Source organism: Atractosteus spatula, chromosome 11 (genome assembly GCF_055471065.1).
Source record: "Atractosteus spatula isolate fAtrSpa1 chromosome 11, fAtrSpa1.hap1, whole genome shotgun sequence".
In the NCBI taxonomy this organism is placed as follows: domain Eukaryota; kingdom Metazoa; phylum Chordata; class Actinopteri; order Semionotiformes; family Lepisosteidae; genus Atractosteus; species Atractosteus spatula.
Window position 1 is genome coordinate 16,055,516 of NC_142716.1, and position 27,723 is coordinate 16,083,238.

The 27,723-nt window shown below is 37.1% G+C and overlaps 1 protein-coding gene across 1 annotated transcript; it reads left to right on the forward strand.

The window, feature by feature from the left end:
* Window positions 1-308: 308 nt before the first annotated feature.
* LOC148823629 (uncharacterized protein C1orf87-like) lies at window positions 309-27,430 on the forward strand. Its single transcript, XM_088927230.1, has 8 exons — window positions 309-364; window positions 20,184-20,352; window positions 20,743-20,805; window positions 22,200-22,445; window positions 22,859-23,007; window positions 23,242-23,308; window positions 23,675-23,855; window positions 27,270-27,430. Exons 1-8 carry the CDS (start codon window positions 309-311, stop codon window positions 27,428-27,430), a joined length of 1,092 nt encoding a protein of 363 aa, XP_088783356.1.
* The last annotated feature ends 293 nt before the right edge of the window (window positions 27,431-27,723 follow it).

A 27,723-nucleotide genomic window follows, 5' to 3' on the forward strand; every position in this document is an offset into this window, starting at 1 on the left:
CGCGGCATTGCAGTCATATCTTTCCGTGAGAACAAACGGTGAGGTTACGGGAGTGTTGGGCGGGGTCACGGGGATCGGAGCAGTGGTTGGTGCTCGAGACGAAGAGACAGGGGAGGGCAGAAGGCTAGCGACGTGGTTGGAGAGAATGAGGAGCAAAGATTGAAGCTGGGTTAGAGCTTGGGAATGGCGATTGAAAAGTGAGCGAAAGGCTTGTGCGTCCGCGGGATCCATCTTAGGCTCGGGATTCTGTTAGGAATCCCTGGTGGGAAGATCCAAGGATCCTGTGCAGACGCAGGCACGGGTAGTAGATGAGGCAGGCGAACAATCCAAAAAGAGAGGCAAGATCGTGGTCAATAGGCGTAAGGTAAATCGTAATCCAGGGAGAACACCGGTGGCAAACAGTCCGAGGCGAGAGACGAGGTCCAAAGTCGAAAAGGCAGAAGGGGAGTCCAATATCCAGAATAAACGAGGTGGGGGGGGGGGAACGCCAGGTAGAGCTCTCAAGGAGTAGCCTCAATACCGAGCAGCGGGAAGCAGGTAAAGATGGTATAAATAGTACTGCGCACCGCACGGTGGAGTGTGTGCAGGTGGTTTAACTCGTGCGGCGGCATTTGTTAATAATCACCCGGTGCTAGTGCTGATTAGATCGCTTAAGAGTTGGTCTTGACTGCCTGGCGGTCGTGATAGAATGCAGTGGTGAAGATTGGTTGAAAAGCTATAATCTGGTCTCTCCTGTTTTGTTGCTTCTCCTTTCCTGCGATATACTGTTTTCTAATCCTCTGTTCCTCTGTGTCTGTCATTTTAAATACAAGGTTCATGACATGGGCTGGTTGGTGAGTAACTAGTGCAATTCAAGCTTCTTACGTTGTGGTGCCATCTTCACTCAGTTGAAATTATTAACAAGTTAGATGTCCCTAGTTTGTGGGATTCTTGAGTCTGAAAACATTTTTTTGTAGGAAAAAAAACAGTTACCATTGCTTTTCTATCTAATAATAGTCTGTGTTGAACTCAATCCATCAGTTGTAAACAATTTGGGATTCTATATCAGGGTTTACTATGATTTGTACAAGAATACCATAAGAGACACTGAAAACAATTAAAAGGATTGTGGTCATTAAACCTTTAGTTCTCAATAGCATTTACATCAAATTTGAAAAATTCCTTTGTTTGAGGTATTCTAACATTTTGATGATCACGTGATCGATTTGATCATCATTGTGTTTTTTATTTGTTGTAAAATATATTTTACCTTATTCAAAATATTGCACTGTCTTGTCTTGTGGATTTTGTAACTACTTTTTCTTGCTGGACAAAGATTCTTAATTTTCTCATTTGCTATTCCACCAACAGTGAATGAACAGTAGATAAAGTTTAAAAATAAGAAAAGGCCATTCAAGAAATTTAGTTGGTTCTGTTTTATTGATGGTTAATCAATGGTATCGGCTTTTGCAACATTTCTAGGTAGCTTGTTCCACACTCCCACAACACCTTGTGTTAATTAGTGACTAGGGAAAGCCATCATATTTCTACGTATTTCTATTTCTTTTAGCTTAGAAAAAAATAATCTACCTATGGTTTAAACAGTTAGAAAATGGCAAAGGATGTAAATGCTACACTTGACGGACAAAGACAATAAAACATTACTTAAAGTTGTTGACAGTTTTCCCCATTATTCTTTGGCTTTAAAAATACCCTTCAATTTTATAACAGTAGAGCTTGAGTGGCATTAGAAAATTAGATTTTATTACATTTTAGAATGTATTTGCATACATTAAAATGATAAAGACAGGATGAATGGTGCAGTACCTATCGTATTTTAGAATAATGACTACTGTATGTCTCAGATATACAGTATACTGGATAATAAGACTTTTTAAAACTCTAGCCTTGTTGAACTTAACCCTCTTTATCATTGCCATCACATCCAACTAGGTAATAAAGTTAAAATTATCCTATAATGTACTGTAATGTAATGTACTGCCTGAAGTGTATCTAAAGTGATTAAGGAGCAATGAATAGGGATTGTTATATAAACATCTCAGTGCGTGAAGCGTTACTTTGCAACTTAAAGTTCAATTTCTTCAGAAAGTCTTACATTAAGAAAAAAAACATATTTTATAGGAAGTTTAAATAGTCTTATTTCTGGATATCCCAGACCTTCAAGTATGGTAAGAGACATCATAATAGCTGTCTTTTCTACATTATTTTGCTTCTGTGAGTTGCAAGATGATCTGTCCACACTGCACTGGACATGGGCATATATTTTTGTGATGTGTGATTTCTGTCTCAGACTAGAATACTGTTAGTAAAAGAACAAAAATAAGAGATTTGCTTTTTTCTTAATGTTTACCATGTCTCTTACTAATATGGCTAAAGAAAAATGTGCTTATATTATTTCAAAAAACATCTCCAATGCAATCTGATTCTATCTGAATATTAAATAAAAACAATTTGTTTTGATACTTTTCATGAACTAAGCATCACATACCAGTAACAATCCAGCAAGCACTATTGCATCAAATTCTGATTATTATATTTAATCCATAGGCCAACTATCCTCATAATTTTATTTATTTAATTATCCAAATAGTGTCTTTCTTCTGTCTATCACCTCATAATCTTCTTTTATCTTATCATGTATCTGTGATCAACTTGATCAATCTGTTAGTAAGTGTTTGCAGTAATTGCTGTGAGCTGGCAATTTTGACAATCTGTGTTTTTACATTGTTTTTCATTCTGACGACATAAATGACTGAAGATCTGATAAGAATAAGATCACGATTAATTAATGATTAATGTCTTCTTAGGGCACATGCCGTCATTTCTTTCAACGAAAATACATTCTGCCCTTGCTAGATCAGTCTTACATCTATGTATCTTTAACACCAGCCCTAATTGCAATCTCTACTCTTCCCACAGAGTTCGTTCTTCGTTCCAGCTACAGCATAGCACTAAACCTAGTTCTAACCCTCGCCCTCACTTCACGACATATACAAACTGTAGGAGCTATGGCTATTTAGACATCCACTGCATATGAACCTGGATATCTTGTCCCAAGAGTTTAAGTGAACATCTCCTCTTGGAACAACATTTCCAGGTAGATCTGCAAAAAGCTAAGCAAGTTCTGACCTCAAAAGATACATATTAACCTCTGACAAGGCCATATACAGTAAGCTTGTAGCAGAAACCTGGGAAGTGTAATGTTTAGATTAAAGACATACCATTGGGAAATTGGAGGCAAGGGGTTGTTGGCTAAGGCGCCGATTTTAAACAATAAGATCACTTTATTAGCCATATGCAATTTCTTGCATTAGGAATTCGTCTTTTCACATACCCCAGCTTGCTCTCCATGAGACACACAGGCAGGGAGAGAGAAGAATGGGGTCAGAGCACAGGGTCAGCCATTTATACAGCACCCCTGGAGCAGTTAGGGTTGAGGGTCTTGCTCAGAGACCAAACAAAGGAGAATTCCTCTGCCAGTCATGGGATTTGAACTGGCAACCTTTGCAGGGGAAGTGCATATCCTTAGCCACAGCACCACCTCTCCACCCAATTGGGTGATATTAACTTTTACTCCTAACATAGAAACCCACCAGACCTTACTTTAGTACAACCATGTAAGCAAGTCCACTCTGTGAAAAGATCATAGGTCTATACAATAATTGCCCACCATAATCACCAGATAATCACAAAGAGGGGAAACTCTTTTATAATATAGACAAAAATAACAATATTCCTGTCAAATGCCTTCAGTACTACTGTGATGTGTTAAGAGTTAAAAGCCTGTGAAAGAGAATTAATTTTTGGTGATGTTTATTTGAAATACAAAAACATAACTGCCACATTATGATGCAAAACATCAATGGGCAGTACTTATACAGTACAAGGTATATTTTACATAAATTATCACTTTGTTTATGACTCAGCCTTATGAAGCAATTTTAACAGCCTACAGTATATTTATAGAGACTGGCATGATCCACATCAAAAAAGAGAGAACAAAACAAACTTCATTGCATTCAGAGAAGATGTCTGATGTCTTTTCAGATCAGAACAATTCTTTCTAAAAAGCTAATTTTTCTTGTGGTTGTTTTTTGTGGATGCTGGAAAGTAGCAGAGGATGATGCTATCATAGAGTAAAATCAGCCAGGCAGGCTTTTGTGTTGGCTGTTCCTTTTAGAAGGGAGGTCACTTTGAACACCACAGGTCTGCCATTCTGCAGACTGGGTCAGGAAAAGCAATTTGCATTTTAAGAGAGGCCTCTTGCAAGAAGAGCTTGCTGGAGATGTGCTTTGTTGTTCTAGCTTAGGGAGTCCCTGAAGGGCACACATTCTCAGAGTCTTTTTGACATTCATTTAATAGAAAAGCATCATTTGAACAGAGCCCAGTGGCTTAGCAAACTGGCTTTACTGTCTGCCATCTGATTATGAGTTTTTCGTTCAGAGGAATCAAAACTGATGAGATGCCGAGATTTAAGCGCTGATCTTTTATTCAAAGGACAAATATTAATTCTCTGATACATTTCTCAAATGATTTGCTACAGCAGTGTCCCCCTGCCATTCTGGTAGAAGTTTGTTCTTCTTGGGTGCCATGAATGTTAGATGCTTGATGTCATGCAATGACATTTCATACACTATTAACTGGAAAATGTTAAAAAGACTGAGAGCAAAGAAGCACACTATGTATAAGATTGCAAAGGAACAAGTAATACTGTAGGTTTATTCCATGCTGAAAAGAGAAGAGAGAAAACACAACGTTGCTCACACCCGAAGAAGTCTTCACAGCCCAAACATTGTGTTTTCTCTCTTCTCTTTCCAGCATGGAATAAACCTATTTGTTCCTTTGTAGACTACACATGCTGACGCAGCTAACCTACTATGTACTGTATAAGATTTCTTGTTTTGTGTCAGAAACCTGTTTTTTAATTTGTTTTACTGATATGATACAGGACTGATATGATTTCATTATCTGAGGAGAGTAACAAGATTGTATCAAATGGTATATCCCATAAGTGTTTTGTTTTAGAATAAGCACAGACTAGTCTTCTGCAAAAAAAATTGCAAGGGAGTTTGAAAACACAACAACATACAAGTTCAACTACATACTGTACATCCACAAGTGGTGGTTTCTGTTCTATAAACATATCATGGGTGTTTTAAGATGATTTTGAAAGCTCTACTGTGCAGCATGAAAAACAAAAAGTATGTATTAGGAACTGTATCATTGTTCATAATGTCTTAACTTTCCCTTTGTAGGACTGTGCACTTGTAGGACTGTTGCTTTTCATGAGATATTATCTTTGACTTTTTTAACTGTGCAACTCCAAGTTAAATGCAATTTCTAAAGTATATGCTAGCAAAAACGTGTCTCCTTAAAATGTAACTCTTTTACAAATAACTAATAATATACTGTATGGATGGAGACTTACTTACCTTTAAAATTAATCATGTAGTTGTTGTGCTTTTCAGAGACAAAAGTTTGGATAGAAAAAAAAAATGTTTTACCTTCCTAAACCAAAAGATACAAAAAAGATGCCTTGAGGGAAAATATATCTTATACCAAATGAACCAACTCCAGTGGGATCTGATTCTATAAGTTCACAGTGAGTTGTGAAGTGTTACTCAATTACAAAATATTTAATTAAAGGTGCAAGGAAATTTATTTTTTGCTTCCCATGAGAAATTAGCTTTGGCTTTTGTGAAAATTGTCACAGCTACCAAGGGACTTTAAAAATGTTTTTTAAAAATGTTGGTTGCTAGCAATATCTCTGCAATTTATCCCAGGGAAGAAAACTCCATATTATATTCATCAGAATAAAACCCCTTACGTGCTGCATATTGCCAGTTTCAGTTCCCTCTGCAGACATATCACCACCCCCTTCACCATCAATTCTTAGTCATATGATTCTACTGCAGTCTATTCTGTGAGCTGCCTGTGGCTATATGCTAAGCAGTGACAGGTGTCATTAGTTATTTAACAAAGTCTGAGTGCATCCTGTTCAATGAAAAAATAATTTATGAAAAGATTAAAAAATATTGTAGGTAAAAACTAATGTGTTTGTAACTTTTATCATCGATAGAAATTATGATTCAGTTTTATTCCAGGTTTGCATTTGTTTAATTTTCAGCTCTTAAATTATTGCATGCTCAGAGTTATTGGTGCAACTAGATGTACTGTAGCTGGAGTCTTTGTAAGATTTTTTAAATCACTTTAAATAGAAATGATAATGGTGGTAAATCAAATAATTGCATGAATTAGGTGAAGACTGAATAAAAAAAACGTAGAAAATGGCGCTCGCTCCCACCGACTGATAGAACATATGTAGCATCTTACTACACACATTGAAGGACCTGAGCCTCCTCAAGAAGTAAAGTCAGCTCTGACCCATCTTGTAGATGGCCTTAGTGTTCTTAGACCATTATATACTCAGTAAAGCAGGTAATCATAGCAAAACAGAAAAAGTGGGAAAAGAATAGCCTCAACAAACCTTTATGGTGTTCCAATTCACTCTATATGGAGTTATAGAATTCAGTTTGTTTTTATCATCTTCTTATAGATGCCATCTACAAGTATGTTTGTTTGTATTTCTATTATAAATGTGTTTTTCATCAGCATTGCTGTGTTTTATAATAGGAGAAAGCTTTATTATTCTGTTTCTCCATACCTGATCATTTATGGTTATCCAGAGGCCTATATAGAAAATAATATATATTAAAATACACTTGTAGAATTCCAAAGGGCTAACTGGCAAATAGCACTTAGCAGAGCTTCTCACTCCCTGTGGCTTCAGCTTTTTATTTTTCTTAATGTAGTGCATTGTAGTGTTTGTGATTACTTAGAAATTTGTTTTCAGATGAATTGCATTTGAAGGAGAACTGGAGGCACTTCTTTAGCCTAAATGTGTGAGTGCGGAAAAAGCCATCCACCTATGTTGTTGAAACTAATACCCTGACTTCTTTCAGGAAAAGGCTGTGTGAGATCCTTGAATCAACTGGCTACTAGCTACCAAACAAGCTAGATGAGTCAATGAGCTCCTCTTGTTTGAACTATTCATGCTCTTAGGATTGTGGAGAGCTTTAGTGAGGCCACCTAACTAGTCTTAAGATGTTTTACTAGACATCACTGCACCTGTAGAATTTCTATCAACTCATGACTTGCCTGTTTGATCAATGTGGCCTGCACTTCAATCTGTCAGGTGATTTACCATTCTTCATGTTGATATCTGTGTATTTAAACATGAACATATATTTTGTATGATGACAAAGGCACTTTATACACTATTGTGCCTTTCCTGCCTGCTGTACATAACCCTGACATGGCCAGACCATATTCTCCCAACTTGAATGTTGCAGACTTGAGTGTTCTGCCTCTGTAATTGCTGAAAGGATATCCTGAATGAGGATGACATTGCCTTTTGGATTAAATGCATGGGCTCTCTCTGATTCTACATCCATTATCTTTCTAGTGCAAACATGATCAAACCCTTCAACAGGCAAATTAGTTATTTAGTAATGGTGCACTCACATTGATGCATCAATTATGTAGTTTTTCCATATCCCCTGTCTCCTGTGCTTAATTGTGTGGCTAATCAATTAGACGCTCGCTTTCATTGCTTTGTGTCCAGCAGCATTAATGAAGTTCAAGAGATCAAGGAATTATTTGACAAATTGGGCATATGCATTTTGTTGAAAAGGTTTAATTAACATATTGAAGCAATAAGAGTCAGACTTCTCATGGCCCTTCAACAGACAGCATGTTTGGCTTTCTGCCCTTAGGGTTAATGAGTCAATCAAATGTCTCATATCAAAGATGATTGTATCCCCATGTGTGTACAACTCAGGGCAGCCCCAAGAGGAAGGACTGGAGGAGAGGGAGACTGATTTTCAAATCAGTAGCAGTTTTTAACAGGAAATGTGCATCTCCTTTACAGCTATGCAATACATAGCAGCATTATTAACCAAACAAAAAAAATACATGGACACAGTCTTTTCACAGCTAACCTGTAACAGACCTAATCTGAGAGTTATGGTTAAAGAAGGATTTGGCATTGCCTGTATCTGTCGCAGTTCAGAGTCTGATACATAGCAAAAAGAAAGTACCTCAGAATTTTGTAAAAACAAGCTGATCTTGGAGGAATATGGAGAAGAAAGCACTATAAACAAATGAGTTGATGTTCCACATCCTAAGCAGACAGAGAAAAGCCGATATAACAAAGTTCTGTGAAATATGTTTGCAGAAACTGCATTTTGCACCTTGAGGGACACAGCATTGCTTATAACTTTTAGTAGGGGTGTTACCCCGGCATCCTGGCCAAAATTCCCATTGGCCCTTACCAATCATGGCCTCCCCATCTATGAACTGGCTTCATCACTCTGTTCTCCCCCCCACTGATAGCTGATGTGTGGTGAGTGTTCTGGCGCACTATGGCTGCCGTCACATCATCCAGGTGGATACTGCACATTGGTGGTGGTGGAGGGGAGTCCCCATTACCTGTAAAACGCTTTGACTGGAGTGTCCAGAAAAGCGCTATATAAATGTAAGGAATTATTATTATAACTTACACCTACAAGAATATAATATATAATAAAGGATATAGGGACTGGAAAAAACATAATTATATGTGGTTAACTGCATTGCACATAGTTTCTATAATTACTGTTGTACTTGGTGTCTGTGTTTGTTCTTCTTGTCTTGTCTCTCTGTGTCTGCTGCAGTGTGGGGAGGGTGAGTGTGGTCACTGTGTGGTCAACACAGATGTCCTTGGATTTGGGCTTGCAGCTGTCAGGAAGCACCCATGAAGGAGATATCTCTCCAGCACACAGAAGCCTCTCTCTTTTCGGGAGTCAATGCCCCTGTTTGGGAAGATAAATATGGAAGGGATTCTCTTCTTTAGTAGTCCAGCTCTTATAGTGGCTGAGTGTGTGTATGTGCCTTGGAATAGATAAAGGAATAGTACAGGACCACTGTACTTCTTAATTTATATCACTGATCGAGATTCTAAGTAAATTTGCAACTGATACCAAAACAGGAGGATTACAAAATATTTTAGAAGCTCCAAAATTAATTCAAAAAGATAGATACAATTTAAAACTGGCAAAATACCTGGCAGATTACATTGAATGGAGATATGGAAGTGCAGAGTACTTCATACTGGCAGAACCATAAAATACAGATACAAAAAGAGAAGCACTGAGTTTAAAAGGTATACAGTAAAACAATATACAGTAAATACTTTAGGTATTTATATTGACACAACATTTACATGTCATAGAAAATGTGGAAAAGCAATAAAAAGATAAACAGACTGCTAGTAGATAAAATACAAAGTGTTTAAGGTAATTTTCTAAAGTTTTAAATTTAAATCAAGGGATTAAAATCCTAAAATGCACTAGTAAAACTTTATTTTGAATATTGTAAATGATTTTGGTCACTGTGTTATAAAAAATACATTTCTGCTCTGGAATCAGAGAAAAAGTTCAGCAGGACAGATTTCCTGTATATACTGACAGACTGAGAAAGTAAAACATATTATTTACCAAAGGGACAAGCTCCCCGTCCTTTTTCAACTACTCTGTCTGTTGTTCTCCTATACCTTATCTTTTGCTAATTTCCCTCTCTCCCTCACACCTGAAGAATACCCCACAGCCGAAACATTCTTTCCAGGCATGTTGTTGAAGCCTATACCCTGGCTTCTTTCAGAAAATGGCAGGATGAGACCTGTAGATCAATTTGCTACTCATTACCAAACAGACTACCTTTGCCAGTTGTCCTCCTTTCATAAGTTGTAAATTATCTTGTGCTTTTATGCTTTTAAACTCCTAAGCATAATATTTCCACAAAATCCCAAAAATGTCTAAAATTTTGTGTGATTGTATTTACAGTTAGGACATCAGTCAATGGCCGACTGTTTTTGTTTATATTACTTTGTTCATTACTTGTATATTAACTGTAAGAAAATAGTTTCACCATGCTCATGTTCGGTTGTTTGGTTAAAACCTAATGACAACAGAGAGACTAAAAACGGAATAAAACTGTGTCATGTATTGCCTAGCTGAGGGAATGCTCCCCAACCTCCCCCTCACTGGTCCAAGGAGTGAGCTAGGGAATTTGCAGCTAGGGTCTAGGTGGGACGTTGGGGTGTAGAAGGGATGCGAGAGAGATATGCAAAGGAAGTCCTGGGTGCAAGAATTATGTCACATAGGCAAGTGGAAGTGTGTGAGATTAGTATCTAAACTTCCACCTGCACTTCTATTGTAAACAGCATTAATCAATTACTACCACTGCAACATATACAATACAATGTTCAAAATACAATGCAAAATACAATGTATTTTTCCCACTTCTAATTGTGTTAATGCTACTTAAATTATATGCTATGTTGTCGTGCTTTGTGCATACTGATTCTGAGAAATTCCTTTCTATCTTTAATCACACAGATCTTGCCTGGGCACAGATGGGGAAAATTAAGTGAGAAGTAACACATGCTAGTAAGAGATCCTCTGATTGTTTTCAGGATTGGAAGTGAGAATTGTAAAAAACAGAGATTAAGGCATGATTCATCAACACCCTGTCACTGGCTTCAGAAATTGTTTCCCACACACAGCCTGGGCCTTGTATTTTTATTAGGATCTCCTCTACACAGAGTGAGGATTACAGATTGGAGGACATGCATCTAATTTTAGTCTGATTTCATGCTTCTCTAATGCACCAAGCTTCCCCTTTGAGGATTTTGGTGTCTGTAATCAACCCAATGCCACCCCTTTTGGAGGCCTTGCATGACATTTTTCCATAGTTTGTTTGATCATTAGAATAAAATGTACTTTTAGACTTTTGCATATTGATCTTATTAGATGCTGTTTTTTTGAGAATTTATATTATATACTACATATAGTATATTTCAGTTATACTTTTATATGCTTTTATGATATATGATATAGTATATATAATAAAAACTAATACTGTATATCAGTTGAATCTTCTTGCATTGCTTATCATATTGGACTTTCTCATATTGGACTCTTGTATTGCAAGCATGTGATAGGTTAAGAAATACTAACTAATGCATTTTTACAAATAAGGCAAAGTTTTTATCTGTCTGCACAATGGTTGGTGGTTGTTAGTGAGAGAATTTGTTGAGGAAAGGAAATCTGGTTTAGAATTTCATTCATATTGCATGCAGTGCATTTGAAAAAATACTCTAGGTTTGTACTGTATATATGAAATTGCTACAGTAGCAGTAAAAATGCTAATTTGTTGAGCTATAACGAATATTACTTCCAATGCAGGTTGTTGATCCTTCTGTTTAAAAATTCCATATTTACAATACCCATTGTTCACAGATCTTTCCCAACTGCACTTTAAATTCATGGTTTGAGTTAGTATTATAGTTAAGCTTGGGCTAACATTACAATTAGGGAATGAAGACTTCGGTAAGGGTGGGGACAAGGACTTGAGGATGTTTATAGACATACTGTATGTACTGTAGATATCAAAGAGCTGAATATAGTGTTCTCAAATAACTCTCAAATTATCTATAGATACAGTAGAGCAATGTTCTTTCAATACAGTGGAGAAAGTACCCCTAGATAATCTTTTCTAAATCTTCAGAATGGATTTAATGTGTACATACTGTATCAATAAAGCAAAAGTTCAATCAGAAGTAATTAACTTTAACCACTTTATCTATTCTTGGCCCAGGGTTTCTTATCAAGGAAAATAAATTAAATGAAAAGGATTTAAATTAAATAAATGATGTTATAAAAGTATAAAGTTAATTCTAATAAGTTTGATATACTGTATACCTTAGGTTCTGTTTACATCGAATCATGCTTTTACACTGCCACCTTAAGGAGATCCTACATTACTGTAGAAGCAAAAGGCCTAACCCATCCATTATAAAAAAAATTGCTAGGGATCGCAACAAGTCAGCGTTTATCCAAATACATCATGGTACTGCACTCTGGATGAATGCCAATCCATCACAACAAAGAAAAAATTACTGATGCTAGTAGTTTATATTACAACCTATTCCAATTCCTGTATGTTTCCTTTTTGTTTTAATCCGTTTTGCCTTAGTTTTGAATCAAGTGCATTTCCAGTTCTTTTTGTTACAGAATTTTACTTAAAAGATGGTCACCATGCCAATGAACCATATACAGTAGGTGACTCTAAAAGATCATGAGTATGTGTAATATATTGATCAATTAAAACAAGCAATTTGTTCAATTAAGGGAAGTCTGGTTCTTCAGGGCTAAAGGGTATTCTGATTTTTGTGCAAAATGTCCAAATGATCTCTAAATCAGTTAATTTAGAAGTTCACCTTTCCATTCACAACTGAGTTGTTCCTAGTGTTTAGAAATGGATATTTTAGAAGTTACCTAGAAAACATCTAGGACCATAGCTGGAAACTGCTATACTCAAAGGCACACTTGAGTACCTTTGCTAAATATTCATGTACAGTACAGTATATACAATAACATCTACTGTATACAGTAAGAGGAGGATTACTAGGTACTGATTATATTAATTTTTATGCAATCTGTACTTGCAGATTTGACCACATTTTCTGTAGCTTCTCAACAATTACATACTTAGAACACTTTATATTATGTGGAATTCTCTACTTTGTGTTCTAGTCTACCCTGTATAACGTTTACACAAATATTGCACAGTTTAGTCAGTTTTTTTTTCAATCTAAATTGCCCTGGATAAAGGCACTGTCACGATCGTAAACCCCTCCTCTTAAGGACGCTTCAGCCCTTCCTGGTTTATTCTTTATCTCCTGCACCTGCCTCCGCTTCCAACCCCGTCCTATAAAAGCCAGACATTCCTGCCAATCTGGGCTCAGCTTTGGAAGATGGAAGCCCACCTACCCGCGAGTCCGGGAGCGACTCGATGGCATAGGCTTCACAACGGCATCCTGACCATCTGGGTTCGCGACTGGGAGCGTCTGGTCTCGTTATCCCCCTTTTATTCCCCCGACCCTTTGCTGGATCCTGCTCCGGCTTTTAACCTTGCTTGTCTGTGTCAGGATGGATCACCTGGCTTTGGACATTGGCTTTCCCTGGATAATCTTACGGACTCCCGTGGACTTGTTTGCCCTGAACCCCCCCGAACACCAGTGCACCTTGGACACACCCCTGTTCTTCTTCCAGCCCCTAATCTAGTCTTTTTTCCCTGTGTTTGTCTCACTCCCTTCCGGATTGTGCTGTCTGAATAGGGTTCTGAAAGACGCTTCGTGGCAGGCATTCGCCAAATAATAAATTGCATGTAATTCTCACTTTAAAGTACTTAACCAAATTGATAATTATTTTTTTAGTAGTGAACACTTTAAAATGGTATGGTCAAAGACATGAATTGGGTGATATCACACTCAAATGGTAGAAAAACCACTCCATAATACAAAGGAGTGTCTGTTTGATTGATCCCTCCTCAGAATTGCTCTCTGTCACATCTGTCCAGTTATGCCATTTAATGTACAGTTTACCTACTTCATTGTATTATAATTGCATTGCCACTAGAAGGACAAAAAGCTACTGTTATGGTCAAGTTTATTTAAGCACATGATTACCTCTTGTGGGCAAATAAGGAATTACTACAGCATGTCACAGGCAGCTCTAAATGTTACAAAACCATCATGTTTCAAGTGGTACCAACAAAATGGTATTACAAAATACAGCCATTGAAGATTGTACAGAACTACCATATTTCAATATGTTAATTGTGTTATTGCTAAAAGGATAACTATCAGGTTCGGATTTAACCAGCCAAGCAGTCCTTCAACAGCTGCAGTTTGCATTGGATGCCACATTTCATCAAGCAGTTAATGACCTGCTGTGGACAAAATAAATACCACAACAAGGACTGTGGTCCAAATCAAAATAAACTTTTAGTCATTCCAAAACTCAATCAATGTAGTGGACAATAAAGAATAACAATGGCAGTCTAGTGACCAGCTTGGTTTATGCAGGTACCCCACAGTCATTTGTGGTCATCCTGCTGGTAGTAGTTACTCATGGAATTACTCAAGAACAGATCTTGAGCAGAAGCAATTCAGTTTATGTTTCTTAAAACTGTGTGTAACCTATTGTGGTCATGTACATTAGCCTAGCAGCTTTTCAGGTGTAAAGTTTACCATTCAATGCTTTACTTCCTGAAGTCTGGAAAGAGTTTATTCCATTCAAGGAGGGTTTCATAAAGTAATAAATTTGATAGTGTTTTTGAGTACATAGATCAGACTGCCATCCTGATGGGCCATTCCATTTTGTCTCTGTCCCTGTATACCAGGCCTGGAAGTCTAATGGTGTTATTAAACACAAGTTTGAGAAGAGATCAAATTCTCATTTTGCACTTGTGCTCCCCTACATATACTGTATATAAATACTCCTTGGTTGCCCACAGCTCTATAGGCATCTTTTCTAGCTCCCCTCCCTCCAACCCAAGCTTCACCATAGTAGCTGCCTCCCTGGGTCATTCCTTATAAGTAACAGGGGTTTGACAGCAACGATATATAGCCAGCACTATTATTTCCTCATCCAGGTGAGTTAATGCAAAAGTATTAAGTACCCTTTAAATTTGTTGTCTCATGTCATTATTAGAATTTGTCTAACCTATTGAAAAAAAGCATGCATGCAGAATGGATAAAATAATGACTAGCTGGCTAACATAAAGTGTCCTTTTCTGTTTATGAAATATTTTAGGCATAGCACCCTTACCCATAAAGAGTTGTGTTGAGTGTAAATTTAGAAATTTGATATTGAGTGCTGCTAAAATTAGGTACTGTATACAGCATGTCTAGCATTGCAAGGGAAGTCTGTTCAAATGTTTAACATTCGGAACCTATTGTTATAACTGCTAACAGGTAGTTTTTTTAATTTATTACGAAGTGGAAGAAAACTTTTGGTTACTTGTTTTAAAAATTACAGGTCAGCTGTAAAATTGGTACAAAAAGTTTGTGTACTCTTTTTCTTCCAGCACTTGCTCTGATACTATATTTTTTATTTCATTTTGAGTTCACTTGTCTTGGTGGTGAAGTATCAGTCACAGTTAGTTCTCTGTATTCTTAAATGCCATGGTTACTTCAGTCATTAACAGGACAGAAATGTATATATCAAACTAATTCTCTGACAGGAAATACACAGCTCCAACTAGACATCTTCTCTAGCTGCAAATGCAGTACTCTATCGTTGGGTAATTCACTAGGGCAGGTTTAATCAGGGTAACCATGGTGCAGAGAGAGTACACAGGGACGCGCTTTCATTAATTGGTCTACAGATATTTTTTCTCATCACCTCACAGAAACACTTCCACTGAAGCTGCTAAACATTTGATGTTCATTTTGTTTTCTATTATTTTTCTCATTGTACAGCACCTTGTTCTCTTTGGGTGGTTCTCTTGCACACGTAAGTACAACAAAGAATGAGGACCTGAAAGTATTTGTTTTAAGATTTCATGTTAGACCATTGTTTCTGTTGATTTAATTGAATGCAGGATTTTGCTTTGTCGGTCTCATTACTTACAGTACATGTAAAAAATCCTGCAAGTGCCTTGTATTATTTAGATAATACACTGGTGTATTACAACCATAACTTTAAAAACTCATTGTTCATTTGATATTTAGGTGGTAGATGTGTCAGAGACAGGAAGGCTAGCTGGGTATAAGAGTAACGTAACCTCTAATGAACCACCATTTAAGATTTCAGAAATGTGACAATGACAAAGCAAGTCAATGCTTCAATTATCTGCAGTTTTGTACCTAAAATTTGAATATTTGATTAATTTGACCTCAAAATTAACTTTTCTTTTTTTATTACTTAAGCTGCATACATAAAATAAGACACCTATTTAGACACCTGTAGACACCTACACCTATTAGCTAACTGCTGATTTTAGAGAATGGAACTAATAATACAAGTGCAAAATCTTAACTCTTTGGTATATACCCCAATTGGTCAGGCTTTGAAGACCTGACATGTATTCAGATAAGTAAAACAAACTTTCATTTTGTTAGTGAAACAATATCATGCCTAAAACATTTTTTCCCCAGACAACCGCTTCATTTGGAGAAAAAAGAAATGGCAGCAAGGAATGCTCCTTTTGGAACTGATTCAACCCCAGAATTAGTTGTGAAGATTGTCGGCAGCAAGCATGTCAAGTATTTTGTTGACAGGCCAAATAAGTAAGGTGGAATTTTTTTCTTAAAATAAATAAAACAAATAAAAAAGGATGTTAAATGAGCAGAAGCTTACCATTTCATTTTTCTCCTGAGTTACAAAGACATTCTCTTTTACCTACTGTATATTAGCATATCATGCTGATAGATATCTAAACATGTTCTCACATGACAGGCTGCACCCAGCTTAACCTCAAAGTAACACAAATCGGAAGATATGTAAATAATGACACAGAATGGTGTTTATGCTACATGGACCATTATTAACTTCTTCCTTCCACAGCAATTTTAGACTGCCTAGCGTCTGCTAACAGGAAAGACCCTTGATAAGACCTACTCTCATTTTCCAGTGTTTTCTCTAAGACATGTGCTGACATGCCTGGAGGCACGGCTCAGCTTGTTTTTCACTGAGTTGAAAAGCAAGAGGTCTGCAAACAGCTTGCAGCCTTTGGCAATGGGTTCACATATACTTCCTATGTATGTACAACAAACACTTCACTTCAGACACTTCACTTAATTCACTAGGAATAACAACACCAAAGAATTAGCTTATTGAAAGATATATAGAGTGTTTCAGTCAGGATAAATTTGACGTTATCTGCCTGGCTAAGGGCCGACCACTTGGCTATAGGATGAGGCTATGACCCTCATGCAGAGTGAAGAGTGACCAAGGGGGAGCTGCAAAGGTGAAGATGGGGTGGAGGAGGGATGCAAAATTCATATGCAAGGGAGAGAATAGAATTACATATAGTTTTTAGATTTTTTATGTAAGGAACTGAGTCAAGAATGATCACAAACCACTGATTGAGGCTCACTGTTGTTAATCCCTCCCAAATTTTCATTATAAACTTCATTACACTGTTTTCTCCTGGTAAGACAGGGAATCCTTTAGCTTATAGGTTTTAAACATCATGTTTAATGATTTGCTTTCAGCAAATGGTGATCTCTGACTACCCTTTAACACAGTTGTAAAGATGAAAGCTTAAAGTTTGAAGCTACTGCTAGTAATGCAAAGTGAATGCTTATTGGAGTTGGCAATTTCACACTAAATACAGTGAACTGTAGTAAATCATTGTTATAAAATGTCAAAAGTTAAACAATGCTTTTATTGTAGAAACACTACAGTACATGTGTTTATTTTGCATTATCTACAGTATATGCAGGTTTTACATTCAATAAAATCCTTGTTTAAATTATAATACATCACAATGAACCATCCACGTAAGAGTTCATGTGCAATTTTATTGCAGCAATTCTTTAGATTCATTATGTACTTAAATATATTAGTATTTCAGGTGGGTAGTTGCGTCAGCATGCACAGGCTGCAAAGGAACAAGTAATAGGTTTATTCCATGCTGACAAGAGAAGAAAGAAAACAGAACGTTTAGGCTGTGGAGCTTTCTTTGGGTGAGGCTCCACAGCCGAAACGTTGTTTTCTTTCTTCTCTTTTCACCATGGAATAAACCTATTACTTGTTCCTTAAATATAATATTTGCCTCAATTGTAATTCTATTCAGGAGAATAAATTATTTATTCAAATATTTTACTGAACAATGAGAACCCAGGCAGACATTAAAATGTTTTTTGTTCAATCTAAATTTCTTCATTAAAACCATTAAAAAAGAACTATTAAAGATTTCTTTCCCACCTTTTCTTTAAAATTATTTTCTAATTTACAAGATTTGACATTTTCAGCAGTTTACATTTTTACTAGTATTAATCAGCTTTGGATAGAATACAGATGAGAAGAGGCAGGCCTTTTGTTTCCTATTATCTTATTGATTTGACAATCACATCAGCTCATTTTAAAGGATTCTAAATTTGCTTGAACAGCATGGCTAGGTAGCTTGTTCCAGACATTATCAATCCTTTGTGTCATGACTGGTTTACAGTTCATTTAGGACCAAAAACGTCTGATATTCCATTTAGCTCATGAAGTGGGTCTCCAGGTTGGCCTTATCAATATCTCTGATACTTTTTGGAACCTTAAATATGTCCAGTCATACTCTCTTCTTATCATGATTCACAAAATTCTGTTCTTCTAATCTGCCTGAGTATGACATTTCTTTACAACGAGGAATTCACCTGGTCACTTCTCCTTGAATTGATTCCAGAGCAGCAATAGTGTTAATCAAAATTGTACACAATATTATAAAATATATTGGTAAGACATCACTTATAATGTTAATTTAATAGAGAAGAAGAGCTTGCAAGAAAATATAACACTGTAAAATAAATATGAAATGATGATGGACTGCTCTTGGAATGTAAGAAATCATTCCATCAATTTCTGATTATCAAGCAAAACATATGCATCTCATCATGTGGCAAATTCTTATGGTTTCTCAATAACAGTACAGTACCAGTCAAAAGTTTGAGTACTGTTGTACTGCAGGGCAGCAATTAGCAAGGGATTGACCCTATGCGGGCAGGATGTAATAAGACACTGAAGTAACAGGGAAATCCAAGGTCATGGTCAAAGACTAGCAAAAGGGTCAAGCAGCCAAAATACTAGGAGAAACGTAGCAAAAGGATTCCAAGACAAATATCAAAAATCATGGTCAAAAGGGTAGCCAAAAGTCCCAAACAAACCAAGAAGGATTCCAGAGAAGGTATTGCCATAGACAATCTGTAGCTCATAAAGTTTGAACCAATGCTGAGCACTGAATGAACAGGGAACAAGGTTTAAATAGGCTGGAGGGGAGGCGTGGTGATGAATTAATGAGGCGTGGCTAACCGACGCCTACGCAGAGGGGATGAAGTACTAGCTCTTAGTTGGGATGTCCTCTGGTAGTGGGATGTTGGAAGTGTAACAAGTACACCTGCTTAAAACCAGGTTTTTCATGATTATCTGTGCTTTAAACTGTATAAATTGTCTATAAACACTTAATATTCAATTACATGATATGTGTACTTATAATCTTATATAAACTTATATAAACTGCATTAAAAATGTTAATTTTTCATTTTCAATTAAATGAACACCCAGAGCAAGCGGATTTCAGTCTGAAGTCCAGGTTAGTTAAAAGTCAGAAATGTGTATGACGTGGTGTTAAAACACTAAATGAATTGTCCCAGATATAAAAGCTTAGCTCAATGCAACTAGAAGTACAGATGTTTCAACATCAAATGTTCAGAGGAGGTTACGTGAAGCTGGCCTACCAGAAAGAATTGCTGCAAAGAAACCATTGTTAAGAGTGCAGAATGAGAGGAAGAGACTTGCCTAGGCCAAAAAACACAGAAACTGGACCTTTGAGGCCAGCTTCACTTCCTCTGAACAGTTGATGTTGAAACATCTGTACTTCTAGTTGCTTCTGGTTTCGCAGACTTGTGACTCTAATGAACGTATTCACTGATTCTGAGGTCACCTTTGGCCTGCCTGACCTTTTTCGGTCCTTATGAGTGCCAGTTTCTTCATATCTTTTGATAGTCTTGGCCACAGCTCTTACTGACACTTGCAAAGTCCTTGCAATTTGCAATTTGTCTTAAAGATTGACCTTCATTTCCTTAAAGTAATTATAGACTGTCTTTTTTCCTTGCTTGCTGAGCAAATTTTGCCACGTTCATTCAGGAATTACAAACTTTTGCCCATGCTCCCTATATTTATAGTAATCGTGGACCCTCACCTGTTTATCAATTATTGGTGACAAAAGGTAAATGAGGTAACATGCAAGTTAACTGTGAGAAAATCAAATCTAACAACGACAATTTTAAACTTCTTTTAATGTTATAACACCATGTTATACACATTTCTGACTTTTAACTAACCTGGACTTCAGACTGAAATCTGCTTGCTTTGGGTGTTCATTTAATTGAAAATGAAAAATTAACATTTTTAATGCAGTTCACTTAAGATTATAAGTACACATATCATGTAATTAAATATTAAGTGTTTGTAGACAGGTTTATACAGTTTAAAGCACAGGTAATCATGAAAAACCTGGCTTCAAGCAGGTGTACTCAAACTTTTGACTGGTACTGTGCATACTGTACATATTTCCCATGGCTGTAGGGCTAAAGCTGTCAACAGCAACTCTCAGCAGCTGGTGTCTGAATTCCTACAGTACAGTGAAAGCGAAGTGACAAAGGTACCTCCAGATAAGCCTGTCCCAGCATTTCACCTGCTCACAGAACATATGGAGGCCCAGGAACTAATTCCCCAGCAAACAAAGAAAAAGCAGGTAAACAGTGAGACAAACTGTGTCTTTCATTATGTTTGGGAGAACTGAAGTGTATTATTTCAGAAGAAAATCAAAGTAGCACAAAATCTGTAAATGTAGTGTTCATGCTTAGATTTCTGAAATTGGGCTTAATTGATTTAATTTCAAAATTGTGACAATTATTAATCAGTAGTCAAGGTGGAGTTCTACAAAGATAAAATGAGGGTGATACTGTATTCCAGGAAAACAATTGCTATTGGTATTTGTTTTACAAACCTGCCTAAGGTGTTTTTTTTAGGAATGTAAATGTGTGAATCCATAGGCTTTGGACAGACTGGATGTTCACTTGACATAAGACAAGGTGTGACAGTCCCATCAGGGGATCACACCTTGTCTTATATTCATTGTCAGAAAGCAGGTATGCAGAGGAGCACTGGCCAGACTTCAGAGGAGGGTCACTCACATGAATTCCAGGTAAGTAGAGGAGACTTCCCAAGACACAGGTGTTTCCAGTTCAAGCTTGGATAGTGAACAGGCAACACTCAGCATTGCAGTAATATGAAGCACTCAGAGATTTTGTTTTCAGTGATAATGCAACATCATTTTTATAAAAAATACTGTATGAAAAAATCCATAAATGCACATATGAGAATGGATAATGTTTCAGTCATTCAGTTGTACTACATTACAGCGGTGATAAATTCGCAATGTATGTAAAAACGCATCATTATTCCCAGCATTTACTGTATTGCTGGGGAAGCTGCAAAGTTGTCGGAGCCTGAGGAACTGTGAAAAAGGGAGAGAATGTTTAATATGTGTTCCTCAGGTGCTGACGACTTTGCAGTGATGACATGGATTTCCAAAACCAAGCCCTGAAAATACACTCTTTTTTCATCAACAGAGGATACCCCACCCATATTATTGACAGGGCCCTCACCCGAGACAAAAACATCCCTCGGATCATCAACTCAATCAGGAACTCCTGGCCTTACAACTGCATTCTGTTGGTGCTTCCCTACCACCCTTACACACTTTTTATCCCCAGGACCATTAACGACAACTTCCCCATCTTACAGGATGATCCCTCCACTGGTACCCTTTTTTCTGACCGCCCCATCATCTCATATCACTGACCACCTAATCTGCGTAACCTTCTTGTTCACAGCTCCCTTGACTGCCCTCAGCAATCATCCACACCAGGCACCTTCCCCTGCAACAGAACTCGCTGAATATACAGTATATCTAATACCACACTCATTCAATGCCCCACTGGACAATTCCGGTTCACTCAGATGACATCTTGTACCTCCAACAACCTTGTTTACTGCATCTCTTGCAGAAAATGCTCAGCTATCTACAGTACATTGGGGAAACAGGAAGGAGACTGGGAAACCACTTCAGGGAACATGTCAGGGCTGTGATGATCAAAGATCTCTCCAAGCCCATAGTTTCTCATTTCACCTCTAAAGGCCATGATCACATTGATCTCTCTGTCTTCGTTCTCAAAGAAGGGTTTCTCAACTCCCATTGCAGAAAGATATCCGTAACCAAAATTATCCTGAAACTAGGATCACACCACCCTCCTTCTCTCAACGACAGACTCATTTCCTTCTAGTCCTCTCTATTCATTTGCAGGTCTCCACTTCACACCTATCTTTACCACACCACTACTGAGTGCCTGCTCTGCTTCTGTCCTGCTCCCACCTACTCTCCGCTCCCAGCTTTTGTTCTCCCATGCTTTATCAGCTGCTGACTTTCCTCTATTTCTCAAACCTGAAGAAGTCTCCACAGCTGAAATGTTGTGTTTCTTTTCTTCTCTTTTCAGCATGGAATAAACTTTTACTTTTCCTTTGCATATCTAACTTTAGTCTGCTATGGGAGTGCTCAGGGACCCAGGACCGCTCTCCACCATTGTGAGAAAGGAATTGCAGAGCTGGACATCAGTTGGCTTGGAGAGTGTAGAGGAGGAACTTAAACAGCTAGATCCAACATACTCTGGAATTGTCCACCAATCTCAGCTCCTTCTGGCCTTCTTACGGCAAGAAGCTCCGCTCCTGTTGTCAACGATGAGACTTCTCCTCAAGACCTTTGCTGACCCAACCAATCCAGAGCAGGTAAAAACTCAATGATGATGATAACAATCATTACTATAATTAAGAATAATATGAAATTGTATCTTAATTTTCAAAACTTTAAAATATTTACAATATTTAATAAAATATTTATTTTTAACTCTTTTGTCAGGTAATTTAATTTTTCATATAGGCTTTATTTGATAATATGTGTGATAAATCTCATCTGTGGAAATCACACATGCAGTAGCAGTAGTTCTTGTCAAGATTCTTCTGAAGTGATTTATTCTATTTCTCTAAACTATTTAAACATTAAATACAAGTGGCATGGAAATGTGAATCGAATACATGCATATACTATACACATCCAAAAGAAAACAGATATTGTATTGTCCTGCCTAAATATACAAATTCTGATGTGTAAATTGGTCATTTTTTCACAACACATACTGTAGGTGCACTATAGGCAGCTACTAGATCTGATTGCTGGAGCTGTGAAGACCGAAGGACAGAAAGTAAATATAGAGACACATCCTTCAAGAACTAGTGATGACAAAGTACTGTCAGCAGCTGTAACTCCAACTGAAATATCTGACATTGCAAGGTACGTGTATGTTTATTATTTTGTTTGTTACACATTTAACAGAAATTTTGGATTTTTTAATTTAAAAAATATATAATCCTACTTTTAAGGGGAAGTCTTGAACACCCCAAATCTTCTTTCCTATAAAATTAAGTAGTGCCTTTTAACAAGATTGGCAACTTCTGTAATAGATAAAATTGGTCAGACTCTACTGTTGAGCATATACTAAGTATACATTTTCTTGTTTTTATTAAGCAGAACAACTATAAAAAATGGGGAAGGCACACAATCAGTTTATCAACAAGTAACAAAGGATTATCAGGTAAACTTGGATGCAGTAAGATATGTTTCAAAAGAATCCCACACAAACTTGGCATGCACCCAGCACACATTGGACATAGTGTATTTTTTGTGTGTTTGACTAAGAATGATTAAATTAATCCCTTCATAGGTGAAACCCAGTTCTGACTGAAGATGTATTTTTTATTTCAAAAGTGTGCATTATTAGTAAATTATTAAAAAAAAACTTTACTGTTGTGATTTAATGGAAAGTAAGGATTCATTTGAAATGGTACAATTTTAAGAATACACTAGAATTGGGAAACACAAAGATTATTCAATCCAAAGACTTATGATTCAGGTATGTTAGTGCAATAATATTATCTCTTGTTTGTTTCTGGTTTTGCAGACCAATGATGAACAAGTATATGCAAAGAACAAGATTGTAAGGCCACAGATCCAGAGGTTTTCCAAGTCTACAGGCAGTGAGAGGCAGGGAGAGATGCAGCTCCCCACAGATGGAGAAACCTGGCTGCAAAGGTTCCAACGAATGGAAAAAGCCTTGCACATGTGCGACTACAAAAACACAGGTACTAAAAGACCAGAGTTCCAAACTAAGGTTTTTATACTAAAACTGATTTTCGGGCACCTATAAATATTTTATCATGCTCACCATTGCTATAAAGCATTTCAGAAAATTAAAACAGAAACTTTTCTCATCAACAAAAAAAGTTTTAAATATCACGAGCAATGAATCAGTGGATTAAAGATTTTGTTGCATTCTTCATTTATTTTCACGTGATGCTCAGTTCAGCATGATTCCTAGACTTAAAAACACACATTGTTGCACCACTGCTGCAAAGCTAGTTATAGCAGTTTACAATACGTCACTGACTCCAGCCACAAGCTCCATGACTGCTGTAAGTGATTGCAGCTGGGGAGCTGTATAACAAATACCACTCAACAGCAAGAGTCAATGGACTCACACGACACATAACAAGGATCATTCTGCAAGCTTTTTTGAAAAACTCTTGCTGAGATACTATTTATGTATATACTGTAGTATATACTGTACTGTACAGTATATCTTCTAAAACAGAGTCATAATGCTCCACATTAATGAATGAATGCTCAAGAGCATTAAATCCTGAGTCTGAGGCAGGTTATATATAAGAAAGAATGTTTAAAGCTTAGTAAAAATGTCTAAGATTTTACAACTCTTTGTTTTGATTGTTCTATGCTTAACCATGTGTATCTATGCCTATTTGTCTGGGTTTTGTCTTTCTTGTCAGGCAAGTGAAGTGAACTTGTATAGTAAGCATAGATTGCATTCTATGCTCAAGAAATTTCAGGAAAAATTTAATTAAATTAATAATTAAATTAAAACTTTTGAGCTTAAAAATAAAATGCTGTACAACAGCATAGGAAATTATTCTTTTCACCATTTAGCTGCAACATATACATTTGACCACATTCTTCCAGGGCACTGAGGTATCAGGTACAATCAGAGGTGTGACACAAAACCCAGTAAACTGTTTTAGAGGAATTCCAAGAAAATATTCATAGTTTGAAATCCATGCTTTCCTACACACATAATTCCTACTGCATATTTGTGTAACAGTGCCAGACAAATGAAACAAATTCCAGGTTTCATAAATATTTTATTGACTTGTTCAACAATAGGCAACCTTGACTTTTCCATTCTATTAATTGCAAGTCATTGTTGCAGATACAGTGGTGTGAAAAAGTGTTTGCCCCCTTCCTGATTTCTTATTTTTTTGCATGTTTGTCACACTGAAATGTTTCAGATCATCAAACAAATTGAAATATTAGACAAAGATAACACAAGTAAACACAAAATGCAGTTTTTAAATGAAGGTTTTTATTATTAAGGGAAAAAAAAATCCAAACCTACATGGCCCTGTGTGAAAAAGTGATTGACCCCTAAACCTAATAACTGGTTGGGCCACCCTTAGCAGCAACAACTGCAATCAAGGGTTTGCGATAACTGGCAATGAGTCTTTTACAGCGCTGTAAATTTTGGCCCACTCATCTTTGCAGAATTGTTGTAATTCAGCCACATTAGAGGGTTTTCGAGCCTTAACCGCTTTTTTAAGGTCATGCCACAACATCTCAATCGGATTCAGGTCAGGACTTTGACTAGGCCACTCCAAAGTCTTCATTTTAATTTTCTTAAGCCATTCAGAGGTGGACTTGCTGGTGTGTTTTGGATCATTGTCCTGCTGCAGAACCCAAGTGCGCTTCAGCTTGAGGTCACGAACAGATGGCCGGACATTCTCCTTCAGGATTTTTTGGTAGACAGCAGAATTCATGGTTCCATTTACCACAGCAAGTCTTCCAGGTCCTGAAGCAGCAAAACAGCCCCAGACCATCACACTACCACCACCATATTTTACTGTTGGTATGATGTTCCTTTTCTGAAATGCTGTGTTACTTTTACGCCAGATGTAATGGGACACACACCTTCCAAAAAGTTCAACTTTTGTCTCATCAGTCCACAGAGTATTTTCCCAAAAGTCTTGGGGATCATCAGGATGTTTTCTGGCAAAACTGAGCATGCCTTTATGTTTTTTTTGCTCAGCAGTGGTTTTCGTCTTGGAACTCTGCCATGCAGGCCATTTTTGCCCAGTCTCTTTCGTATGGTGGAGTCATGAACACTGACCTTAACTGAGGCAAGTGAAGCCTGCAGTTCTTTGGATGTTGTTGTGAGGTTTTTTCTGACCTCTTGGATGAGTCGTCGCTGTGCTCTTGGGGTAATTTTGGTCGGCCGGCCACTCCTGGGAAGGTTCACCACTGTTCCATGTTTTCGCCATTTGTGGATAATGGCTCTCACTGTGGTTCGCTGGAGTCCCAAAGCTTTAAAAATGGCTTTATAACCTTTGCCAGACTGATAAATCTCAATTACTCTGTTTCTCATTCGTTCCTGAATTTCTTTGGATCGCAGCATGATGTCTAGCTTTTGAGGATCTTTTGGTCTACTTCACTTTGTCAGGCAGGTCCTATTTAAGTGATTTCTTGATTGAGAACAGGTGTGGCAGTAATCAGGCCTGGGTGTGGCTAGAGAAATTGAACTCAGCTTTCCAAAGATGTGATAAACCACTGTTGATTTATGTTTTAACAGGGGGGGCAATCACTTTTTCACACAGCGCCATGTAGGTTTGGATTTTTTTTCCCTTAATAATAAAAACCTCCATTTAAAAACTGCATTTTGTGTTTACTTATGTTATCTTTGTCTAATATTTCAATTTGTTTGATGATCTGAAACATTTCAGTGTGACAAACATGCAAAAAAATAAGAAATCAGGAAGGGGGCAAACACTTTTTCACACCACTGTAGTCCTTAATTATGAAAGTGCTCTTTAGTACCTGGATCAACTAAAGAATGAGTATATTGGAAGGTTGAAAGTCCTGTAATGGCATGAAATAGAGGAGACATTCCAAGGGCCAAGAGATGAATGGAGCAATTCCTGGAGGGCCAAGTGTTGTCTGGGTTTTGTTCCATTCGCTTTCTCAGTTACATAGTAGGTCTAATAATTTAATTAGCTGCAAAACTGCTATCCTAACCAGGCTCCATGAAGATTTATAACTCTGTACCCTTAATGAAGTGAATGTCTTGTGTAATCAGCTTAGAGGACATAATGAAAAAATCTATGCATGTTTGAGAAAAGTACATTGATTGTTTGCCTGCCCAGGTGGGAACAAAATCTAGAAGGCCTTCCTAGAACTGTGTTTGTGGCTGTTGGAATGGAGAATTGACCAATTCTCAAAAAACAAAGGAGCCATGACATAACTACTACATAATCGAAGCACATCTGATCTACATTTGTAATTGTATTCAGATCACAATGCATAGCACAAATTATTCATCTGAATCGAATCGTTTCAAAAGTTCTCATACAGTACATTGGGTGATTTCCCAATTCATTTGGTAAATTATTATGCTTTATAACTCAATAATTTGAGGACTTTGCTTATGTTTACAGGCTACCTTGAGAAGGATGAAGCAAAACGTCTCATCCACAATTACAATCTCATTTTCAACTTGAATTTGAGTCCCTTGAAAATTAGTGAGGGACTTCATACTTTTCAATCTGAAGGGGGAGTCAACTTGGATTCATTGCTGCATTATCTTAAAGAATTGTAACACTTGTTGTGAACATACATAGAGCCACATTGTATATGATGAGTGGATTTTATTTATTTTTAAAAAACTCAAAGCTACAAGTTGTTGTACTTAGACTGGAGCTGATTATGTTTCTTAAAATATTATGAATCTCATTTCTGAAATCTGTTTTTAATCTATGTGCAGAGTAAACTGACACTGGGGTTACACCCCTACTCTTTTCAAGAAACACCCTGGAATTTTTAACAACCCCAGAAAGTAAAGACCTCAGTTTTACATCTCATCTGAAGAATGGAGCCTTTTACAGTATAGTA